The sequence below is a fragment of the Mastomys coucha genome, unplaced genomic scaffold, assembly GCF_008632895.1.
Source record: "Mastomys coucha isolate ucsf_1 unplaced genomic scaffold, UCSF_Mcou_1 pScaffold21, whole genome shotgun sequence".
NCBI lineage: Eukaryota > Metazoa > Chordata > Mammalia > Rodentia > Muridae > Mastomys > Mastomys coucha.
In genome coordinates, this window is record NW_022196904.1 from 152,907,345 (window position 1) to 152,933,721 (window position 26,377).

The 26,377-nt window shown below is 39.0% G+C and overlaps 1 protein-coding gene across 1 annotated transcript in view; it reads right to left on the bottom strand.

Annotated features, from left to right (window-relative positions):
* CUNH9orf85 (chromosome unknown C9orf85 homolog) overlaps window positions 1-26,377 on the bottom strand; it is a 54,825-nt gene that overhangs the window by 15,928 nt on the left and 12,520 nt on the right. Inside the window, exon 2 of the mRNA XM_031384993.1 lies at window positions 5,924-6,030. Coding sequence (XP_031240853.1) covers window positions 5,924-6,030 — 107 coding nt within the window. The remainder of the gene's footprint in view (window positions 1-5,923; window positions 6,031-26,377) is intronic.

Below are 26,377 nucleotides of genomic sequence, written 5' to 3' on the forward strand. Positions count from 1 at the left end.
AGCCGAATCCTGTGCACACCTGGCCAGAACCCATTGTCCCGCGGAACAAGGGACCCCATAAGAAACCCTAGTCCATGGCAGGTGCAGAACATTTTAAGGTGCATAAAGCTAAATATGACATGAGGATATACTCAGCACGTTTTCAAGCTCAGGTATTTTATTTATGATGGGTCAATTAGGATGTAATGTTTTGTTTTTTTAGTGGCTCATCATAATTTATTTTATTAAAATGTACAGCTTGTTTTTGTTTTGTTTTTTCTTTTTTGATTTTGAAGTAACTGACTAAAAGGAGAACAGGTAATACAAACAAGGTGGCGCCTCTCCTGCTTGGCCCTTACTGTCACCTCTGCAGGTACAAAGGCTACAAAAGGAAGCAATAAACAGACACAAAGAACTTTTCTGCTTTTTTACATGAGATCTAAGCTTAGTTTGAGCTATTCACAAACTACTTTTCTATTTTTCCTTAAAAATAATTCCAATATTTTATAAAGATAGAAAAATCTACAGATGGAATGAAAATATAAAGTTAGAGGCATTTCCATAAAATAGCAACTTTACACCAAATTCACTATTTTTTTTAAATCCTGCCAAGTATTTGGACATATGTGAAATGCATCAAAACCTGAGAGATAAACACTGAGATATGCTTCATTCAATAAACAGAAGTGTGTATTTATAAAACAGAGAGCTGCCTCTCTCAGAATGGAACCTGCCTTAAGTGAGGTATATCTGTATAACTGAAATATAAATCTCAACAAAGGATAATTTTTACAGGTGATTAGCTTGAATGAAATGTTTAATGTTTCAAATTAACTTTTACCATTAGCATCATCAACAGATTAAAATTCCCTACAATATATTTTAATACCCAGCATCAACATATAGTAAAACAAAGCAAACACAGGTGAAGTATATTCCTACAAACTACAGTCACAGACCAGACTTTGAAACCCCAAATGCCTACTGTGCTACATATTCAGGATAATCAGAAACTCGTGGTGATCTAGGCTTGACAGTAACTGCACGTAGCATTTTTAGACTGTAAGAATGTAAAACATTCTAACCAAAAAGGTGCCTTGTATTAGTGGCTACCTTAAGCTTCCAGAATCTGAGCTACAGAAGGTATATGAAGGCCCTATGAACACACAGCCATGCTAAGGTACAGGATCCCTGTGTAGTTGTGAGCCCTGTCACCACCCCATCCCGGATTTACTCCCAACTGCATACTGTGGACTATTCCATTCTCTATGGAGTCCTTCCCACAGTTCAGCACACATGCTGTGGAACACTACAGTTTAATCCTCTCTTTTTATCTTTCCTCTTCCCCCTTACTTCTTGGTTTCCTGAGAGGGGATTGAGCTATGTATCATAAAATGGCCTAGAACTCCCTCTCTATTTTAGGTTGGCCTTGAACTTGTGATCCTCCTGACTCAGTTTCCAAAGTGCAGGGTTAACAAGTGTAGGCCTAGCTTGAACTTAGCTATTTATTTCTTCTTTCCTTATGAAGGATCCCATGCTATATAAAATGTGTATTGGTTACATTTGGCGGTTCGGGTCTTGTGCCGTTTTAGATGCAGAATCCCAGCTAAGAGTCAAGGGGGACCTGAGCAAGGCATTTCCTCCGCTCGCCCTGGAGCTCTGCTTCTGACTACTACCACTCTATTTCTCAGGCTCGCATCGTCTTGGCTTTGCATTCACTTGAACGTCCTTATCCTTGGTGCTTTCCCTTAATGATTTATCTGTAGTTTATATTTATACAACTTATACAATACTGTATTCATATAATACTTCATTCCCTTCATTCTGAGGTTATGGTACGACTTTCGGTGTGATGGCCTTGAGTCTTATTTAGCCCTCATTTCCCTTGATATAACAGTTGATCACATGAGACCCATGAGACCCCTTTCTTCCTGGGCAGTAGTAAAATCTGCTAATGATTTTTCACAGTTGCATATTTGTATCAAAGATGCGCAACACAGGACACAGCGCAGACTACCCAGGATTAGAATACAAGTAATGGACATAGAAGAAATATAGTTAAGTGACTTCATTTTTTACAATATAAAAATAAAAGTCTGCTAAAAAGCAATGCTGTAATGTCTATTTTGAATACTTCAAACTGCTCTGGGAAACACGCTGCCAGGGAAACATGGGTGGCAGCAGTGTATAGAGAACAGTGCTGAAACCTTACAAACTTTATAGGAAGAATATCTTGTAGAAAATGCTCTAAACCACACATCTTGTGTTCAGCTTATTAAACCAGAAGTATATGTTTTATTGCACAGCTAGTTTTAATTACCACCTAGAAAGCAGTTATTCATTCATAGAAATCTAAACTTGTGTGCTCTAAACACCCTTGTAACAGCACAACTTCCTGCTACCAAGTTAGGTGACTTAGCATAAGATTCAACAGACTTGTTTCCATCAGTGAGTTCGCTGGTTTGATGGGAAATGAATTCAGGGTGTCAGCATATCAAGCACACATTTTACCACTGCGCTACACCATTAGCTGAAAGGATTTTTTTTTTTTTTTAAGGAAAGATGTTAGAAAGCAGGAAAATCTCTGAAAAAAAAAAATCAAGACATGAATGACACTACGTAAAAGGAGACTCAGCAATACCAGCGAGGAAAACCACAATACTAAGAAAGTCATAGACTGAAAAAAACCCAAGCAGCCAGCTTAATTTAATGTTGACCTTTTCTGAGGCCTTTTAAACAATATCAAGAAACACCTAAGTATGCAAAAAAAAAAAAGAAATATCATTTTTCTTCTTTTCCCTTCTTTTTTGAGATGGGATCTCTGTGTAGCTCTGGGTATCTGGGAATTTACTGAAGACCAAGTTGGCCTCAAAATCCTAGAGATCCACTGGCCTCAGCCTCCATAGTAAGTGCTGGAGCTAAAGGCATGTGCTATCAAGCCCACTGACATTTAATAGTCTTAAATAAACAAAATGCTCTTAACCTTGAGGTTTAGATTCACAAAAAGTCTAAAAGAGTTTCCACTGGGAATTAACACCACATGCTATAATCTCTATAGTAGTAAGGTGGCTATTACAAAGTCTTAGGATTTCCTCCCTCACAAAAAAAGTATGTCCAAGTAAGATGGTGCGCTAGAAACTGTGTGACCTCGGACCCAGGAAAGCTTCAAAGCCAGGCTCCAGCAAATGGGCGCACCAGGAATCCCATGTTTGTCACTCTAATTCACTTGGAGAGCAATGGCCAAGTGCTATCTCAAGAGGGCAACTATCATTTAAAATTGAGCAAGTCTGGGAGGCTGGGAACAGAGAACTGCTGCATGGCAGAGAGGCTACATTCAACCTGGCATGTTTCCATGGTCAGAAATAGTCCTGTGGGGTCACTGTGGACAAGAAGAAGCCTGGCCCAGTCTGAAGGGCACAGGAAAGCATCCCTGTTCTCCGGAGTCTTGGAGCAGATGTTATCAACTACAATACCTCTAGAAACTGACAATCCTTTTCAGACTCAACCAACGTGTTATATAGAGCTCAAGAGCTAGAAGCTCCGGTAGAATATATTGACACATACCTGCAGAGGGACTAGTATTTTAAAAAGACTTAATTGAAAGCAAGAAAACTTCCTTGTACAGACATCAGGGCTGTACTTAATTCCCTACTCCTGAGGCTCTTGTTAAGATGTTGTGTGTGGGCTGGGCAGTGGTGGCGCATGCCTTTAATCCTAGCACTTGGGAGGCAGAGACAGGCGGATTTCTGAGTTCGAGGCCAGCCTAGTCTACAGAGTGAGTTCCAGGACAGCCAGGGCTACACAGAGAAACCCTGTCTCGAAAAAACAAAAAAACAAAAAAAGAAATGAACAACAACCAGGTGTGCCGGTTCACGCCTTTAATTTTGGGAGAACGGGAGATAGAAAGAAAAGTGGATCTCTATGAGTTCGAGGCCAGCCTGGTCTACTTAAGTTCAGGACAACTAGAGTTACATTATGAGACCCTGGCTCAGAGAGAGACAGAGACAGAGACAGACAGAGAGAGAGAGAGAAAGAGAGAGAGAGAGAGAGAGAGAGAGAGAGAGAGAGAGAGAGATATGGAAAGAAGAAAGGAGGAAACAACTGCAAATTGGATACGAATTAACAGATAAATTCAACTCAGGACGTAGGAAGGAAAGTAAGCAACATAAAACAATGGTCAGAGAAGGCTCCATCTGGAAAGTGCCTGTCACACAAGGAAGATGATCTGAGTTTAGATCGCTAGCACGTATATAATATAAAAGGCTGTTTATGGCAGTGTGTGCCTGTAATCCCGCGGTGGAAACAGAGCACCATCTGACCTAGGCCAAATGGCTATCAAGAAAACAAAAAGGGCTGGAATACACATCAGCAGTTCAGAAGGACACAAGGAAAGGCCTCTTGTAAAGTGCTGACAGAATATAAACTTGTACAGCCACTATGAAAATCATGTTGGAAGTCTCTCAAAATCCAAACTAACTAACCTAACAAGTGAGCCCACTATACCAAACCTAGGTATATTCCTGAAGATCTAGGTCATACCAGATACACATCCACATTCATCCATATTCTTTTTTTTTTTTTTTTTTTTTGGTTTTTCGAGACAGGGTTTCTCTGTAGCCCTGGCTGTCCTGGAACTCACTCTGTAGACCAGGCTGGCCTCGAACTCAGAAATCCACCTGCCTCTGCCTCCCAAGTGCTGGGATTAAAGGCGTGCGCCACCATCGCCCGGTCATCCATATTCTTAATAGCTATACTCCACATACTTCAATGAATGAATGAGTAAAGAAAACATGGTATATATATATACGAGGAAAGTTTATTTAATTACACAGAAAAATGAAATGACATTTAAAGGAAAATGAATGGAAATGGAATTACTACAAATAGCAATACTATCTCCTCTCCCATGTAGACTAATGTGTATGTATGCCATGCAATTAGAAATGGGACCACGAAAGAGGAGAAGATGATCTTAAGGGATGAGGAAGAGAAGCAAAGTGAGGGTAAAGGAACACTGTGCTATGAAAGCAGAAAGTAGGGACTATATGGAGGGAGGAGGAGGGGCAAGAAGGGTGCAGCAGACAGGAGGGCAGAGAGATGTAACTATTACATAGCTAAGTGAATATAACACACATATAAAGCAACAATGGCCAACTGTGCTATAACTACTATACAGAATACCAAATTAAAACAGAATATAAAGAAATGCATTAATATTTATAACACATACTGCCAGGTTCTTCGATACAGCTATTATTTTCCAATTGTCCTTACTCAGCTGAAATAAAGGACGTATAGAAGGCTGATAGAAAAGTGTCTCAGTTACAGAAAAGTTAGAGACAGACAGATAAGAAACTATGCTGGGTATCTTTTTATTTTGACTCAAGTCTTCAAATGATTGAAACTTTAAATTATGAACCAGTGATTCACATATGATAATCAACCCAAGGAATTTATTAGTAACTTTCATGGTTTGGATTAAGAGGTCAGACCCCTTTTAAGACTTGGTATAATATCTGTGTATAGTACACATGATAATAATGCCAGCAGTTTGAAGGCTGAGGTAGGAAGGTCATTAGTTAGAGGATGGTCTAGGCCACACAAGCTCCAAAGGGGGAAAAAAATCATAAACACAAGCTACAGTAAATACTGCTACTTCCTCAGTGGAAAATACGAAGTTACATTAACTAGGCATCCTCAACTCACCTATGAGAAAAAGGTTTCTATAAAAATGGTAGAAAATCATGGGGCAAAGAACGATAAATCTACTTTTTCATCTGTCTGCTTTCATAAACCAAGACTCAGCATGCAAAATGAAATTCTACACTAGAGAAAATGACTTCTGAGTTTTCTTTTATGTTTATCTAAACACAGTTTTGAGAGTTAGACAATATGTCCATATGACGTTTATATCACTAGAAGGAATTTAAGAAACTTAACTCACCATTTCTTAGGCTTTGACAGTGGCTTATATTTGCTGTATTTTACACGCCATTCAAGGACTTCTTTGCAGCGCTGACATACTCCATCATGAAGTTTTGCATTAATTTTCTAAAAGCAAATAAAAATAAATTAATAATCTCATCCATAAGTCAATATGGCAAACCCTATAAAAAAGTTCATGGGAATGCCATAAAAATATCCTTAGATAAGCAAGGTGACTCAACAAGTTTATGTTCTTGCCACCAAGCCTGAGGCCCTGAGTTTAATCCCCTGGACCTACTTGGTGGAAGGAATGAATCAATTCCTACAGGTTGTTTTCTGATCTCCCAATCAATGCATGCTATGGAGCACACACCCACACATATGCATACAAAATAAATACAAACAATTTAAAAGTTAAATGCAATGACTTAGCTTTCATCTATCTAAGATTCTGCAACACATTATGTGTTTTATGACACTATTCAATTTGGTTCTTTACAAAGGCAATAGTTTCTAACCTGAGAAAGAGTATCCAAGATGACTCTGAGAAAGCCTTCCTCACTGGCCCTGATACAGTAATCAAGACTAATACTGGATAAGTAAGACACATGGATTTTACTGTTTGTAAACTAGACCTAAATAAAAATGTAATAAAAGAAAAGAAACTCAAGATTATTATTCAACAATTCAAATTCTACCAATGCCTCTGAATTAAAGTAAAAAAATTGTAATTATCAGTTTACTTGGGACAGCAGTAACTGAAAGTCAAGATGTGCTAGCAAGATGCAATCAGAAAGCTAAAGGCATTTCCTTTCTTTTTGTGTTTCTATGGAAGGAAATCTTTTACAAAGGTTCCTTGGAAGCCCAGTATCAAACTAACAAAACCCCTCCAGCTCACTTGGTCTCATGAGAATACAGCACGAATGCACACATGGACAGCCAGTGAACAAGGGACTTCACTAGCTGTCCCACGGGAAGAAAACATTTACATTTTTATTCTCAAAACGTGTTTGTATCAACAAGCAGGAGTTTAAATGTACCCTAGGTCCTCTGTAATACATCTTATGGCTTGTTCTGAGAATCCTATTATTTCTTTTGATAAAAGAGGAAGGCTGGTCTTTGCCCACTGTTAGAAAGTATATTTGCCATTGCAAAGGACATTTTTTTTCTCCTTTTGTTTCCTTTAAAAAATATCTCCATGCCAGGCGGTGGTGGCGCATGCCTTTAATCCCAGCACTTGGGAGGCAGAGATAGGCGGATTTCTGAGTTCGAGGCCAGCCTAGTCTACAGAGTGAGTTCCAGGACAGCCAGGGCTACACAGAGAAACCCTGTCTCGAAAAAACAAAACAAAACAAAACAAACAAACAAACAAAAATCTCCAAGGGGAGAAAAGCACACCACACAAGACACAGTCTTTGGATGGTCACGTGAGTTACAAGCACAGTGTGTGGACTAGGTCAGCTGAAGCTAACAACTGAAAAGGCCTTTGCTAGCCATAAAAGCTGACAAGGGGAGATATTCTCTCAAAACATTAATTCTAAGAGAATATATTTCAAGGTCCATAAAATATGCTTTGAAGACCTGTGCCTCAGATGAACACTGGTTTATTGCTGCCTTTCTGACGTAGGGATGGCCAGTCCCAGCATGCCTGTGTGTTCGCTGTCACTACATTATACTATAGAGAAAGGAGCTCCATGCCTACACACCAAACTCCTCTTCCTCTGCACCTTGGCACGTAGATGTCATGTACTAAGGCTAGGGATCACAGGGATGGCTAAGAAACACAGACTTCAAATCCATAATCCATCAACTGTCTTCTATCATCTGTTGTCTGAAATATCTTACAACTTGTATTTGTTACTTAACAATTATAGGAATAAGTTAATGGCTTTGAATCAGTTACAACGTGAAACAAACTTTCTAACTAATAAGAATTCTTGCCAGGCGGTGGTGGCGCACGCCTTTAATCCCAGTACTTGGGATGCAGAGGGAGGCAGATCTCTGAGTTCGAGGCCAGCCTGGTCTACAGAGTGAGTTCCAGGACAGCCAGGGCTATACAGAGAAACCCTGTCTTGAAACCCAAAAAAAAAAAAAAAAAAAAAAAAAAAAAAAAAAGAATTCTTATAATGCAGGAAATTTCATTACCTGCAACTGTAGTACATTAACATGCATTGTTTGCCAACCAGGAAGCATTAGTTGGTTTCTTGTTTGTTTTTGTATACAATTTCTGACCAGTTCATCTTGATTTATAAAAGCTTGCATAGTTTAGAAAATGATTACCTTAGGGAGGAGCAACTGTAGAACAAAGCAGGTCTTTGTGGTACCTTGTTCTGTGAGTGATGGGTGAGGCACTATAAATGGTAATCTTGTACAGGGCTCACATGAACAAATGGAACTCCTACAAAATTAACTTGATTTTTATGTACTAAGAAGTGAACAAGTATGACAGCAAAGAGTATGTGCACTTAAAAACACATCCATCTAGAAAGGGGAAATTCCAGAGGTGAGCCCAGACAGCCAGATCGAGCTTCCAGGAACTCCTCCAAGGACCTGGTGATCTTGCCTTATACTTATTTACATTTAATCCTCCTTTGGCAAATAATTTTAGTATACCCCTCAAGGTAGGAGACCATAGATTACTGTGAAAATACAAATGAAAAGTTAGTTTATAAAGAAAATCAGTCAGTTCAACAGGCTCCTTTCCTGATCTTCTATGTTTTGTTTTTCGAGACACAAGTAGTTTTGGCCTTTGGCACTTAAGTGTAGCCCAGGTTAACCTAAAACTCATAGCAATCCCCCTTGCCTCAATGTCTAAGTGTTGTGTTTTATGAAACTTGGTATTACGTGGTGGGAGGGAGCACCTTCACAGGCCAGCCAAGGTATCAATCAAGCCATGCTAGAGACCTAGTTAGTATATAAACAGATGGTTTATTGTCAGGAAGAGAACAGGACCTGGAAAAGGGGTAGAGGCAGAAAAAAGGGGACAGAGAAGGACAGAAAGACAGAGGAGAGAGGAAGAAGCAGGCATGGAACATGTGGGGTGGGGGTGGGGGGGAGAAGAGAGCTTTTATAGGTTGGCTAGCACCTGGCAGGAGGCTATGCTGTTGCTAGGTAGATGCTGGGTGGAGCCTAGAGGAGCCAACACTAAGTATAGGGATCACAGGTATACCCCAGCACATACAGATTGTTAAAAGACTAAAAATCTACATACTTAGGAATGAGTTAGTGAGTCAGATATAGAAATATGAAATGAATACTTCTTAAAGGTCAGAATAAATTTAACACATCAAAAGATATTCCTAATGGAACATAGAGAGAATGGTTTAAGAACACCTTTGCTTATCAATCCATAAATTAGTATTACCCCAGCTATGAAGATTCTATTGCCATACAACAAATATTCCATAATGGAATACCACAATCATGAACAGGAACTGGCTGATAGCTCAGAGTCTCTGGAAGGTAGCAAGAGCAAACTAACTCTAGCATGCATCAACATGCACATAAGCATCTCATGAGCTACAAAGTATCATTTAACAAGAAAGACGACACAATTTGGGAGTAAAGGAATTTAAAATAACTAGTAATTTTTCTTTAGGATTTTTTGATATGAGGCAATTCTTTCAGCAATGATGAATCCAAAACAACTGTAGATGTTATATTTCATTTCTCTTAATTAAAAAAAAAAAACTTAAAGGAAAATGTCTATTCCAACTGCTGCCAACAGGGATCACCAGATGGTCCTGGCTCTTTACCCTGCAATCTCACTACATAAGGAATTTTACTGTGAGATAGCTGTATTATTGCTACTCTGAAAATAGGAACTTTTTTTACATTAATTATATTTAAAGCTCTCTCTCTTTCCTCATACACACACAGAAAGGGGGAGAGGGAGAGAGAGAAAGAGAGAAGACAGAGGAGATAGGGAGAGAAGGAGAGGGAGAGGGAAGAAGGGGGAGAGAGGCCATGAAGGAGAGAGGGAGAAAGGGAGAGATGGTTTGAATATGTATGGACCAGGTTGTGTTGGAATGCTTGGCACATAGGGAGTAGCACCCTTAGGAGGTGTGGCCTTGTTGGAGTAGGTGTGGCCTTGTTGGAGGAAGTGTCTCACTAGGGGGGCAGGCTTTGAGATCTCATAGGCTCCAGCTAATGTCCAGTGTGGACCACAGTTCCCTTCTGCCTGTGGCTCAAGATGCAGAACTCTCAGCTCCTTCTCCACCACCAAGACTGTCTACATGTTGCCATGATTCTCCCCACAGTGATGATGATGGACTAAACCTCTGAAATGGCAAGCCAGCCCCAATTAAATGTTTTCCTTTATAAGAGTTGCTATGGTCATGGTGTGTCTTCACAGCAATAAAACCCTAAAACAGAGAGAGAGAGAAATGTTCTTGCTCTAGTATATAGGGAACAAAATCCTTAGTGAATGTGTTATTCACATAGGCACGGCCTCAGGTCCATTTGGCAGGGCCTTCTCCCTGGGGTGAGGGTGAAACATGAAAAAGCCTTCCTCTGCTCCAAGTATGGATGCTGACACTTTGGAGAGAACGTGTCAGCCTTTCTAAAAACCCGTGCACGTTTATGGCGCCAAGACTGCTCCCCACTACAGAAACTACTCCTACAGAGTTAATACCTAAGTCTTGTTTCCTTAATCCCTATATACCATAAACCCTGACTCCTTGTTCAACAATATATAATAAACACACAAGCTCCCAGAGTACTGTAGCTCCCTCAGCAGAGAGCCTAGACCACCCAACCCCAGCTTTCTTTCTGTTTGTCCATCTCTGTCTGTCTTTTCTTTATTCCCTTGCTATCCTGGTCAGACCTAAGTCCCTGGAGGCCATGTTGAGACTCAGCACTGGTAGCTCGGTCTTGGCCTTCAATTCCCAATCCTCTGGTCTCAGCCTTAAATTTTAGAAACAGTCTTACTCAAAATCTGACTAGAGGCCAAACACCTCACAAGGTCTTACATAACAATTATAATGTAGAACTATGTCATTAGACTATTTCCTTAAAGCCATTAACTTTTATCTATTTTTTTTGTGTGCATGTGAAGCCACTGAACTTTACCCCCAGCACCTTATTATTTGAAATTTCTTTCAGACAGATTACCATAGAACATGAAGTCTCTCACAAAATAAATACAGCCAAACAAACAAACAAAGAAAAAAACCCAACAACCACAAGCAGTGGGAGGAATCAGAATGCTGCAGAGCTACAGGTAAGCATACCAGGAGCACAGCTGGAATAGACCTGCTGGAGATAGGCCACAGGGGAGAGCTGAGCGTTCCCAGTTAGTGAGCTGGAACTCACTGTAATAAGCCCAGTCCAGGTTCTCAGAAGCAGTATGCCTATTCTTTTTGCTGAAACCCAGTTATCTTTCCCCAAAAGCTTATAGCATGATGCAGTATTCAAAGTTTCGAAGAATCCTACCATACAAAGAATTTCAGAGAAATGTGTTCTCTCCCAGTTTTCAATAGAAATCTGGATTATTCTGCTCAGACAGACACTTTTGAGTATGTCTCTAATAGGCTTTAATAGCAAAGGCTCTACAAAGGTATTCTTACATGCAGATCCCTGATGGCAATAGGTCTGCCAGAAGGCCCTGTATATCAGAAGATGTATACATCTTCAAGATCATCTTGAAGAAATATTACCATCAACTGGGTCCTTCTATCATGGAAAATGTCAAATCTGCACAAAAGTTAAAACAATACTATCTGGTGTGGTGGCTCATATCTGACATTTGGGACACTAAGGCACAAAAATGGCCACGAGTATAAGGCCAGTTAGACTACAAATTGAGATCGTCTAAAACATAAATATGCATATGTGTATGTAGATACATATGCACAATGGCTAAAGACAACCATAAAGTTTGCCCTTTCCCTTCTCGTGTGTGTATACACTTAAAGTAAGCTCCAGACAGGAGCGCATTTCATCTCTTGCTACTCATCATATCTAAGAAACAAAGACTCTAATTCCAGGTGCTGTTACCATACTAAAAATCAGGACAAACAGCTCCCTCACACTGTGAATATGGACAACCTATACTGGAATTCCCTCTACTGCTCTCAGCCTTTCAGGGTTTGTCTGACAGCTTCCTCACATTGTAATTTACATTCCATTCTCCCAGGAACACTAACATTAGTTGCTAACCTGTGGATTTTTCAGAACATAGCACAAATGGAACGACACAGCCTCTAAGGGGCTTCCTTGGTGTTCATGCTGACGCTGGGGTCCTGCAGTACTGTAGTTCCTCATCACTGAAGGACACCTGGAGCTTACTGTACTTCCTCATCACTGAAGGACACCAGGAGCTTACTGTAGTTCCTCATCACTGAAGGACACCTGGAGCTTACTGTAGTTCCTCATCACTGAAGGACACCTGGAGCTTACTGTAGTTCCTCATCACTAAAGGACACCTGGAGCTTACTGTAGTTCCTCATCACTAAAGGACACCTGGAGCTTTCTGTACTTCCTCATCACTAAAGGACACCTGGAGCTTACTGTACTTCCTCATCACTGAAGGACACCTGGAGCTTTGGGTCATTTGGTGTTGGTTATTTGGTGTTAACACTTTCCTGTAAGGTTTTATGTGAACATGTTTTAATTTCTGTTGACCTCTAATTTTCTCAGGTTTTCCAAGTGCCCTTCAAAACTTACAGCTGTAAAATCTGTTTTATCTGAAAGAGTGCAGAGCTCTCCCTGTGGCTTGAATCTACATTTCTCTAACACCATAGCACTAAGCATGTTTTCTTCAATGTATCCTCTTTGTAGAAGCAACTATCTAAAGTCTTTTGCCCATTTTTTCTTATTAGACTGTTCGTTTTCTGTACTTCTTGATATCAGTCTTTGTTAGACACATATTTTGACTACATTCTTCACAGCATGTACTTTTATCTTTAGGACTCCCATTTTCTGAACAGCAGAACTTTTAACAATTTTAATAAAGAATGAGCCATCAAGTCTGTCTCTTACCAATTATACTTTCTATCTAAAAATCTAAGAAACTCTTGTTGGAGAATGACAAAAGCTTTCTAGTTGTTTTCTTCCAGAAGCTCAGTGACTTTAACTTTTACTCTATAACTCCTTGTGAGTTAATTCTGTACACAGTACAGGATGTCCAAATGTTCCAGCACCACGGAATTGCCTCTGTATTTGCATTAAAAAATTAAGAACATGTTGGCCTGTCCCTACACTTAACGAACATTCTGTCAATCATGTGTGTGACCATTCTTCCTCGATGCCTCACCATGACTAACGCAGCTTTGCAGCAAGTGGTGAGCTCAGTGCTCGAGTTCTCCAATTCTGTTCTTTGGCAAAATTGTTTGACTATTACAATTTCTTTTAACTTTTCTATTTATGCTGGGAATTTATTCATTATTATTTTAATAACATAAGTCTACTGTGCTTTTGATTAGCTTCACACTGAAAATACAAGTCAATTTGGGAAAGAATTGGCATTTTAATAATATCCAATTCTTCTAAAACATTTCTTTTTTTTTACATTTACTTACTTTGTGTACGAGTAAAGGCCGGAAGGGTGCATGCCATGGCACACATGTGGAGATGAGAGGACAAGTTTTAGGAGTCATTTTCTCTTCAGTCACCATGTGAGTCCCAGGGATTCAGGATGTCACACTTATGGGCAGATGCCTTTACCTGCTGAGCCATCTCAGCAGCCCAGTACTGGATTTTATAATACACAAAAGCAGTGTACCCAGAATAAACTATAGTTTATTATGGAACGTTATAATTCATTGGCTTCACTGTAGAAGATTTTTGTTATGTTGTAAGGGATATTCATAGTTAAATGGGTTTTCATTTAATAGTAATTTTGCCTGGTTTTGGTATTTAGCTTAAGTTACTAGGGGATTCGTACATAACAGTGTAAATGAGCTTAGTAATAGAGTTTATTATGACTGTGACCAGTCAGCCTCCCACTAAACAAGGCAGAATCCTGTGGCTTATCTGATCAGTTCTTATATAATTATTGGGAGGTTATCCCTAATGTATATTTCTGATTGCTAGGCTGTTAATTCCCACCTCTGCTCCTCAAATACTTGCTGTTTGAATTTCCCCCCGGGTTCTTTCTGCTCCAGCAGTCTGTCCTGGGGGTGCACAACACTTGGGCATGTGCTCCTGGCCGATCATGTCTAATGGAGACCTCCTCTTCTCCATCTTCTTCCTTTTCCATTCTCGTCCCTTGCCTTCTTCCTCAGTGTCCCTACTTGCAACCTCCAGCCTGTTAACTGAAGCTCTGCCTCTTCTATTCCCCCCTAGTAATTGACTGTAGCCATTTCATTTAAGGAATAGTTTTAAATTGGGGAGCAAAGTTTATGTAACATCACTTGGTGCAGTGAGGATCTGCTCCTGGGGGCAACTAGATCTCAGGGACCAGTATTTAGCATTTGAATACAAAACAGCACCAGACCAAATCCCCAACACAATAGCTAAAAGGTCTTAAAATAAATTTTATATACTTTGAAATACATTAAAATATTTTACAAAGAACATATTTAAATCCATAATTTTAAATGTTTATAAATACAAAATGGTTTAGTCATACTTTACTGCCCTCTAATTTTTATTAACTAAAGAAATTTCTCACAGTATGTAGCTTGTCCTAGTTTGATTATACTTAGAGAACTTATGTAGATAAAATGGGGCAGGGAGAAAAACACTAAATGTCATAGGGAAGTACCTCACACATCTTCAACAGAAATGCTTTGCTCTGCCGCTGCTGATTTTTCTCCTTCAGTATTTTTTGTTGTATATTAATAATAGTATACAGACTTGTATGACTTTCTTATAGTTAGAGTTTATATCTTTATAGACAAAAATAATTTTTATTGCTCAGATTTTTTTGTACAGACCAATCAATTCCAGGATCCTAAGACTAGTTTTACTTAAACATCAGAAAAAGTGCTTGCTTCATAAGCGGGAGGGTCTGAGAGGGATCCCTGACTCCATGTAGAAAGGTGGGCATGGCTGTGTACACCTGTTACCCCACCACTGCAAGCACAGACAGGCAGATCTTACGGTCCTGCTGGCTAGACAGTCTAGACCAGTGGTTCTCAACCTTCCCAATGCTGTGACCCTTTAATACAGTGACCCTTTAATATAGTTCTCATGTAATGGTGACTCTCAACCATAAAATTATTTCATTGCTACTTCATAACTGTAATTTTGTTACCATTATAATAATGTAGATATCTGATATGTAACCCTCAAAGGGGTCACAACCCAAAGATTGAGAACTACTAGTCTGGACAATGTATCTCCAAGTTCAGTGAGAAACACTGTTTCAATAATATAAAAATAATGTGAAGAATGACAGAGGAAGAAGTCACATGCTTTGAACTCTGACCTCCATGTGTGCACACCCATGAGTACAAAAAACATTTACAGGCACATGCACACATTCACACCTATGTAACCTGCATACACGTTCACCTTTTCTTTGTTTGCTCAAAGCAGGGTTCTGCTATGTATATGCAGCCCAGACTAAGCCTGGGACTCGTTATGGAACCTTGTGTTCTTGTGGCTCTCCTGCCGTGTTCTCCCAGATACTAGGATTGCAGGAAGTATGCCACCACATCACAGGTTTAATTTGATAATAAGAAACATGACTACCCTCTACCCTTTGGATTATCTGGGTAAGTTACTGAGTCTTAGTAAGTATGTTTTACTATTCCAGAAAATGATTAGTAATATAACTAACCCAGAAATATTTTTCAAGTAACTTCTACTAAAGAAATATCAACAGAGAAATGTAAAATCAAGTCACTACCATCAATGTTTTTTAAGGCAATATTATTTTGCAACATTAGTAATTAGAGATTAGCTATAAACATTTTGAAACTCTTACTTCTATAGCACTGCTAATTAAAGATTGGTTATAAACATTTTAAGTATTAAAAAAAAAAGCCCCAGTCTCCAATGAGAAAAATACACTCTAGTATTCTAAAATACCTAATTTGCATGTATGTACCAAATATGCAAATGTTTGGTTTTAATATGTATCAATTTAGTTAAAGATATTCAAGGCATAAAGTGAGGCATATATCTCTATTTGTGAGATAGAATAACATTTTCCCCAAAGTCCATCTTTCTTTTATTCACTCTAAACTTATCACAAGTCTAAAACACAAATCAGAGAGAAGAAAAGTGCACACTAGTCCTCAGAATGCTCCTCTTGCTCAGGAGCCTGTAATCAAGTCCTTCCTAGAAACCATGAAAGGATGTTGAGCTCCACCCAGCCCCCACTTTCCTTGTTTACTCAACATCATCTGCAGAAATAAACAATCACATTTCTACCAGGAAACTGAATAAAAAATAAGTTTGGGTCATTCCAAACAATGGACTATTCTCTCACTAAGCTGGCAGATCTATTCTCAGTGGCAATTAAACAGAGAGGGCCTGTGCTTACAATGGCTAACTTTAGCAGCCAAGCATGCTACTAGGATTTTCACTGAGGAACTTCGTGTAGACTTTCAAATGGCACCACACTGGCCTGCAGTGGGAAAATGTGCTGGTATATCAGAGAAAAGCCACAGATACTTTATGCATCTGGCTTTTTCTTCCTCTGGTGCTGGGGTTCTAAGGCAGGGCCTTGTATTCTTAGCAACCCAGCTCTTCTCACTCCAGTGGGAAACAGGAAGATGGGATGCGGAAAAAGAAAGTATTTATTTCCAAAGCATTCTGACAATTAAGTAGTTCACTTTTTTCCAAATTATTTTATTTATTGGTCTGTGTGTGTGTGTACGTATGAGAGAGAGAGACAGAGACAGATAGAGAGACAGAAAGAAAGAATATGCTACATGCATGTGGGTGGTCTGGGAGATCAGCTGGAGCTGGAGTTCCAGGCAGCTGTGAGTCACGCTATCTGGGGTGCTTAGAACCAATCCCAGGTTCTGGGAAGAACAGCAGGAACTCTTAAACACTGAGCCACCTCTCCAGTCCCAAGTACTGTACTCTTAAAATACTGAAACTTTAAAAGGACCAGTAAGAGCCTGAAGAAGGACCTCCAGTAAAAAGGTTTTGCTTTTGAGCCCACTTAGGAGAGCACGTAACAAGTAGTAGAAGATACCGGCAGGGAGCAAACCTAGAGCCTTGAGAAAGTTAGGGAAGCACCCCACCACCAAGCTACATCCCTGGCCAGAGAATATTTTTTAGTAAAGAATACACAATGTGACCCTAAATAAAACTCCAAGAACACAAAATATTACCTCTTAAAATAGGAAATTGTGCCTTGAAATGGTTCGAGCAGGGTTACTTCATGTTTTTCAAGAATGTGGTTTCAGTTGTTTCCAAGCTACCATCACTACTTACTGACTCCAGGCCATTTTCAGCAAGAAAATAATCCAAGAAAAAGTTCTGGCTTCACAGAACACAAGCCTTTTCTCAACCAGGTTTCACTGTAGATATTGACAGGGTCACAGTTCCACTGAGGGATTGTTTGTCTTTCTTAAAAGTAAGGTTCATCTTAGAGGTAAGGGGGTATCTCCAAGCCATCTGATCCTTGCAGGGTCACTGCCTGAGACTTCCTGGGTTAGTCATCAACTTCCTCTTTCTCGGGCAGGTGCCTGCACTGTCATCCTTTGTTCTCCAACAATGACCTCAAGGCCGACTGAAAGCATAACTTCAGCTTCAGAAACAAGACTCTACTGCAATAATCTGCTGTGGCCAACTGCACAGTTGACAGCAGTTCTGCAGAAACCCTTGATGCCTCCAATTCAGATTCAAAAGGCTCTACCTTAGCAATCAAATCTGTTCTTTCATTGTCCCAAATGTCATCTTTAAAAAGGTCCTTGGGTCAAATAAACAAATTCCAGGTCAGTTTTTACTCATTCAAGGCCTGGGCTAGGGATACTAAAAAAAGTAGAAATATCTGCCAAATTGCTGCCATATCCTGTGAATTTATTGCCATTCAATAAACTGACATCATAGAAATGCAAAACATATTCATCAACATTTCTGACACAGCATGGTCAAGGCTTTGAATTTGATCCTCATCATATTAAAGCAAAGGAATGCAAGTGAACAACAAAACACAGGAGGAGAAGAACCTGGAGAAATGAAAACCCAATTCCCAAGAGTTGTCTGTTTTTCACTGTAAAACGTCTGTCCGTCTGTCCTGTATGTGGTGTTAAATTCCTCTTTTGATAATGCCATGCATCTCCAGTAGTCTTTACATCTGCAAGCTGTTTTACATCAGTGACTATCAATCTCTCTTCCCCTCAAACCCATCAGCTAAAGTTCTTCTAATTTTATTACTTTAAGTGCCTCATATAAATGGAGATATACAGCTTCGGTCATTTTGTAACTAGTTTATTTCACTTAGCAGTATCATGAAGGGTCACAGATGCAGAATACCTCAAAATTTCCATCCTTAAAAATGCTAGCCATTCGGGGATAGGGAGGGAGAGGAAACTTCAATTGAGGTGCAATATATGAGAGAATATATCTTTTAATTGAGGAAAAAATGCTAATATTGTTCCAGTACATGTATGTAACATATTTTGCACATCCAGTCATACCTCTGTAGGCTTTTCTGACTGCTTCTGATTTTATCTGTCATGACATACTACTATAAACAGACTCAGCTTTTAATTCTTTTGGATATATAATCAGAAATACAGAGTTAGGATCATCCAATAATTCTGTTACAAACGTTTTAGAGGCTATTTTATAGCTCTGGCTCATACATCTTCATGCTAATGTTACACTATTTTTTATTAGTTTTGGCATAATTTTGAAATTAAGAAATGTCACGTCTCCCTCTTTTTAAGATTCCTTTGGTTACTCGGGATCCCTTGAGATTTTGTGTCAGTTTTAGAGTTTTTCCAAGTCTGTACAGAAATCCCTGGAACTCTAAACTGGACTGAACTGACTTTGTAGATAACCTTAGAAGCACTGATATCTTCATATTAAATCTTTTAGTCCATGAACATGAACTATTTTTCATTTATCTAATGCCTTTTATGTCTTTTAAATCCAGCAATGGCTTACAGTTTTCACTGTAAATCTTTTATACTTTTAGTTAATTCTAAGTTTTCATTCTTTACCAACTATTATAAACTAATTATTTAATTCCCTTTTCAGAGTACTCATTTTTAATGGAGAGAAAAGTAACCCATGTTTGTGTTTAGAATTGTTTCCTGCTACTGTGCTGAATGCATTTACCCATTTTAACTGATGGGAGTCCTGGGAATTTTCGACATATAAGGTCATACTAGCTATTAATAGAGCAAATTTTACCTCTTTTAAATTTGTGTGTATTTTGTGTCCCTTTTCTTATATAACTGTCCTGGCTCCAACTTCAGCACTAATTGACAAAAGTAGATAAACAGGAACTCTTTCAAGAGCCAGGTTTAGGCTGGGTATGTTGGTACACATCTGTAATGTCAGCCCTTGGAAGGTCAAGACAGGAAGAGTTCAAGGCCTGAGTTCAGCCTTAGTCACATAGCCAGACTTTGTCTCACAACTCAGAGCAAACAAGCAAGCAAAAAAAGAAATGAGAAAATTAACAACAACAACAAAAAAACCTTTTTATGCTTTCAAAGCTAAGTATGATGCTCACTGTGGCATTTTACAAGTAGCTTTTTTTAAAATTTTGAGGTAGCCTTTCTAAATTCAGTCCCAGTGACCACATACACTTTTCTTTTATTCACTCTGTTCATGTGGTATCTTGGAAGTGCTCAACTATTCTTACGTTCTAGGAATGAGTCCCATTGGACTTTGATGTTTACTCTTTTATGATTTATTTTTGTTTATGTGTGTCTGTGTGAATGTATGCTGTGGGGATGGGGGTTATCATTCTTACGTTCTAGGAATGGGTCCCATTGGACTTTGATGTTTACTCTTTTATGACTTATTTTTGTTTGTGTGTGTCTGTGTGAACGTATGCTGTGGGGATGGGGGTTATCATTCTTACGTTCTAGGAATGGGTCCCATTGGACTTTGATGTTTACTCTTTTATGACTTACTTTTGTTTGTGTGTGTCTGTGTGAACGTATGCTGTGGGGATGGGGGTTATCCACAGAGGCCAGAACAGAGTGTTAGATCCCCTAGAGCTGCAATGAACTGAACTTGAGTCTTCTACAAGAGCAGCTCTAACCACTGAGACATCACTCACTCTAGCCCTTGTCTAACCCTTTTTATATCCTGCCAAATTAAATTTGCTATCATTTTCTTTTGCCTGGGGATTTTTGCATTGGCACTTACAATCTCTATCCTATTACTAAGTGCTGGTAATAACAACTGACTATGGGAGGACTCAGCTTAGTCCACAGTCCTCAGCTACACTGATTCTGTTTCCATGGTGAAGTAGTATCAGTGGTAGAGGATATTTACTTTATGAAGAACAGGAAGCAGAAAGTAAAGAAAAAAACATGGTATAACTTTCAAAGACATACCTCCTAGTAATCTATTTCTTTCACCTACAATGCCACCTCCTAAAATTTATAGATCTCATTAAAAACCACCAACAGTTATAAGGGAAGACTTTAACACAGCCTCGAGCAGGATATTTCAGACTCCATCAGTATCTTAGTTACTGTTCTATTGCTGTGATGAAATACCATGACCAGACACTTATAAAAAAAGGAAGCATTTAAATAGAAGCTTGCTTACAATTTCAGAGCCTTAGTTCATAATCATTATGGCAAGGAGTGTGGCAGCAAGCAAGCAGATATGGTGCTGAAGAAGTGAGAACTCTTTGTTCTATAGAGATTGAGACTGGGCCTGGCATGGGCGTTTGAAACCCCATGGTCCACTCCCAGTGACATGCTTCTTTCAACAAGGCCACCCCTTAATCCTTCCTAAACAGTTCTACCAACAAGGGAACAATCAAACATATGAGCCTATGGGGGCCATTCTTACCCAAACCACACAGGCAGTAACACTCCTCAGAGATGAGACTGGTCTTTGGTTTTCTTGTAGAGTCTTCATTTGCCTTGGGATTGGGGTCAAGCCATCATTAGAACAAGTTAGGATGTATCTCTTGTAGGCTTGGGGAGATGTGTGTGTTTTCCTTTAAATGCCTGATGGACTCCCCCAGTGAGAGCATAAAGCCTAGAGTGAGTCTTAACTGGGGATTTTTCTTATTTCTAATTCAATCTTACAATTTCTTCATGATTCAGTCTAGGCTTTGTACTTTTAGGCTCCTACACATTTCAAGTAGGTTATTCAATTTATTGTCAGTAAATTGTTGAACGCATCATTGCATAATCCTTTTAACTGGGTACAATTGTCATTAATTTGTCAATTCTCATTTTGGGTTATTGTCATTTAAATGTTCTTTGTTGTTGTTAGTTCATCTAGGTAAGTTTTCCAGTTTTTGTTTACATATATTTCCCCTCTCCAAACCCTCTCATATATCATCCTTGTTCTTTTTCAAATTCATAGACTCCCTTTTCATTGTGCTCACATATGTGTGTGCATGTGTTGCTAGACACATAAATATAACCTGAAAAATCTTTTGGTTTCACTGATTTTTCTGTTTTATTTTTTTTGTTGTTGTTGTTAATTTTCATTTTATTTATTGTTGTATAAATCTATTTCATTCCTTGGTGACCTTTGGTGTGGTTTCTGTTTTTCTAGTTCCTTGCCAGTTGCACTGACATGGGATGCTTCTGATTTTTAACATTAGTTTCCCACAGAGTACAGCTTCAGTACATCTATGTTGTTACATTGCTTTCATTTTCATCTAAATATTTTCTCATTTTCCTTGTGATTTTATCAATATATTTCATTTAATAATGTTTAATTTCTACACATTTGTGATTTTTTCTTCTATTAGCAATTTCTGACTCCACCCACCCATTATAGTCAAGAGAAATTACACTGAGTGCATAGTACAATTTCTATCACTGAAAGTCCGCTGTAGTAAGACCCGAGAAGAAGACGTCTTTGCTGCTGTTGTATAGTGTCCTTTCAAGCTCGCAGGCTGACTGCTTCCACCCTCTGTTCCTGCTGTGTTCTCTAGTTGGATCCATCATTTCAGGTCCTCAGCAAAGACAGACCCACCTCGCAGCTACTTCTCCCGCTCTGAACTTTTGCTTCATGTAGTTTTGGTAGTCCGTTATTAGGTACATGAAAGCTTTTAATTAATTATTATATCAATTTTTAATGGAATATCTTTATAAATTTAAAGTCTATTGTTGCCTGACATCTGCAAAGCCATTCCCGCTCTTTTGGATTTGCATATTTGTTAATATTTGCATGGTCTATTATTTCTATCTTTAACTCTGAATCAATTTATGACTTTGAATCTCAAGTTAGTCTCTTATAGGCACTATACAGTTGCATTATTTTAAAATCCATTTCAGTCTCTGCCATTTGATAAAGAGCTAAACTCTACAATTTTTCACTAATGAAAATTGAACTGAGAGCCTGCTAAGTAGTGCTTCAATACTGATTATCATCAATCCGCTCATTTGCCTTTTATTTTCCAACAGGACTTCACTAAGTAGAGTTGAATTCACTCCATAAGCTAGGCTGGCCAGGATTTTTGCAATCTTCCTCACGCAGCCTACCGAGATTCTTTGCTTTATACCAGACACTCTGCACACTGCTCAAGGATCTCAATGCTAGTTATCTACACAGGTAATTATTGCCTTGGTCACTTTTCTTGTTATGGCCTGACAAGAAGCAACTTAAGTGAGAAAAGTTTTATTTTGGCTTGTGGTTTGAGGGGCTACAGATCATTGCAGAGGGGAAAGCATGGAGACAGGCAGCTCCACAGATGCAGGAATGTGCAGCTAGGTCTCCTGAACTCACGTCTTGGCAGACAAGAAGCAGAGGCTGGCCAAGAGTTAGTAGAGTCAGGCTAGAAAGCCTCGAGGCTCACCCTGGTGATCTACTTCCTCCAATGAGCTCTATTTCCTAAAGATTCCACAAGGTTCCAACATAGCACTACTATGGGGCTGGGTGTTCAAACACACACGCCTAAGCAAACACTTCATATTCAAACCACAGAAACTATAAAACCAGCATTCTAATTTTTATCAAAAGAATATTAGCAAACTAAATAAACTGAATACAAAAGGCTGCTACCATAAGTTCATAAACCACATGCCTAATCCTTTATACAAATTCTCCGGGCTATTTTTACAACATCCTTGTGGTTAGGAGTAGGTATTAATTATCATCATTTTGTAGATGAGAAATCTGAAGCTGAGAATTAAGAGATTTACTCGAGGTCACAAAATTAATCAGGACCATTAAAGACCAAACTCATAAAAAGATGAGTATTAGCTTAAGGTGTGGATTTAAGTTAAAAGTGAAAAGTGTCCCCTTATAGTTTTCAAGGTCTTCTATAAGAATGAAAGAGTGAGGAATCCTGCAGCCAATTTGGCAGAGCATACACATTTCCACTTGTAAGGTATTATATCTTGATTCTAAACTGGTATACTGGCAAGATAACTGCTTTGCAAATGGGCCTAAACTTAAGATAACCTTTGCAGTGTACAATAAATCATTTGTTTAAAGAATATAAATACAAGATTCTAAAAGTTAGAAAAGTTAATTCAGAGAAGGAAATGTCTTCATTAAGCACTGTTCCAAAGGAGGATCTTTACAATTGTTCACCACGCTATTATCAGAGTCAATTCCCTGTGACTTGTAAACAAAGAAGAATCAGGAACAGTGAACAATCTGAACTAACCTGCGTACAATCAACTGGAATGCAAAGAGTCCAATTCAAACAGTAACATGTAAGTGTCACGCGGCAACACACATGCTTTTATAACCACTCATTAGAACTTAGTCACAATCTGAGATCTTGTCCAACCAGTAAGGTATGCCCCAAGTTAGTGATCTTTAAAGAGACAAACTAGTAACATTGTTGTTAGACAGGTTTTTAAAATGACATAAATACCCCTTCCTTCCTAATGGCATATATTAAGAAGTGTATGAATTTAACTCTTTCAAGTAACAGACAAGCCAGCTATACTATAAACCAAATGACTTATCTTTAAAAATAAATCTTAAGTATCAAGTCATACACTTAGGGTAATAACAAATGAGCAATTACCACCTGCAAGCGGCAACATCTTCAAAGATAATTGCCTCGTTCTGGTCACGTTTATGTCACAAAAACAATTTATTTGCACTGACAATGGCTTGAAGAGTTAAGTCACCTGAGTGGGAAAAACTAGGTTTATTCTGTGACTCATTTGGTTTAAAGCTCAGTTTTCACAGAAGACTTCCCTAAATGTTCAGTTGAGAACTTTTTTTTTGTTATTGTTAAAAGAAAATAGTACAAGGATGTTCTTGAGGAAATGAATATGTAAAGCCAAGAAATAAAAGTAGATTTTAGTGAACAATACAGATAATCTATAATAATTACGGTACTACAGCATTTTATTTCTGGAGTTTTTCGGTACGGTTTCATTGTCTTCTCAAATCATCCTTGCGTGGAGTGAAGAAAGTGGCATTTAAGTTATTCTAACTTACTGACTTAAAGTAACTCACCCAGGGCTGTAGAAGGAGTGACTAACAGCCACACTAGCAAACTGCTGGTCTTTCTGGGACTCTAAATATATGACTCTTCCCAACATATAAACCTATAACTGAATCACAGATTAGAATTCTTCAGTTCTAAAGCATGTACCATGACCATCTCTGTTATTCATGGGAACATCTCAAAAAAGTAAAAACTAATGCACATGGCAATGCCAAGATTCCAAAGATTTATCATGTCTAATCCTGATGATGCTTAAAATCCCACTAAAGTAGGATTACTAAAGTAATGCCTATGAAATCAATCTGAAGCACAGGTAGTGTCTAGAGTTAATAAGGTGTTTAAAGTAAGCTAACTGGCTGGCTTCTGCAAACTGGGCTTTTAAGAGGGTTTAGACAATTGACCCAGGCTAATTAACAGCCTTCAAGACTCAAAAGCTCCCATCTCATTGGCACTCAATTCTACTGAATTCTTCAGCTCAAGTCTTCAAAAGGTTTCAGATAGAAGCCATGATGTTTCAGTCTTTCCTGAGAGGCACGTGACTTGATAAAGACGTATGACGTGATTCAGATAGCTGCTTGTACAAGAGAGGGGAGCAATTCCTGATTTAAATGCTAGAACTGGGACTGGAGAAATGGATCAATGATTAAAGGAAAATACTGTTGGTTCAGAGAACCCGAGTTCAGTTCCCAGCACTTGGTGGTTTGCTCACAAGCACCTGCAACTCCAGCTTCAAGGTATCTGACCCCTCTGGCTTCAGTAGGCGCCACCATACATGTGTACATACCCACAGAGAAAAACAAGCACACACGTAACTAAGAACTAATAAAAATAAATGCTAGGATATTAAAAAAACATTGCATTTCAGCTTTTTTTCTTTTTGCAGTACTAGAGTTCATACCCAGGCAAGCACTCTATTACTGAGATATAGTCCCAGCCCAACGCATCAACTCTACTAATTCAACTGAAATTTCATTTCAAATCCTCACGCTCAATTCAGCTATTTAATTAAAAAAATAAATTCTACTATGAGAAGCTTTCGGGGAGCTGGAGAAGCGGCCCAGTGGTTAACAGTGCACACTGCTCTTGCAGAGGACCCACATTTGGTTCCCAGCATCCATGTCAGATAGCTTACAACTGTCTATAACTCCAACTCCAGTGAATCCAAAACCCTCTTCTGGCCTCCACAGACACCTGCATTCAAACGCGCACTCACACACTGACACAAACACAGAATTTAAAACTAAAATCTTAAAAAAAGAATCTGCTACTCTTGGGCCAACAAGAAGGCTCAGTTCATTAGCAGTCCCTGCCGCCAAGCCTGACAACTCCAGTATGAGTCCATGCCACGCACGGTAGAAAGAGATAACTGACTCCCAGGTATTGTCCTCTGACCATCTACATACACGCTCTGGAACACATGTACCCAAACACAAAACACAACTCACAGAGAAATAATAAATTAATAATGTGAAAAACCCTGAGTGGAGCTGCTCAGGCCTGCTTTTTATACAGTGGCCTTACCACCCAGCTTACCATCATCAATAAGCACAGTGAATCTAAAATGTGTTATCTTCCTCTCCACTTTGCCTAGCATAGACACAAAGCTATAGCTGACAACCTAAAAAGTGCCTTAGCAACACTGACGTTTCTTCTTTATGGAATTTCTAACTCCCCTAAAACAGAGCCCGTCTTCAGCTGGCATATACTTAGTAAGGAGACCTAATTTAGAACAGGTAGCCATATTAGGCCTTAAGCTTCAATTTCCCAGAAAGACAGTCAGGGCTTCTTGCGAAAACCCCAGAAAAAGGACAACCAATCAGCAACTGCCCTGACATCTGGGCAACCCTCTCTCCCTCAAGGTATGAACCAATCAAAAGTATATAAAGATCCCATACAATAAGCTCAACCAATCCTGATGAAGGTGACCCAACCACAACTAGAAAACCCCTAATTGGCTTTAAAGGAGGCCTGCAGAGATTCCCTCACGGTTGCCATTTT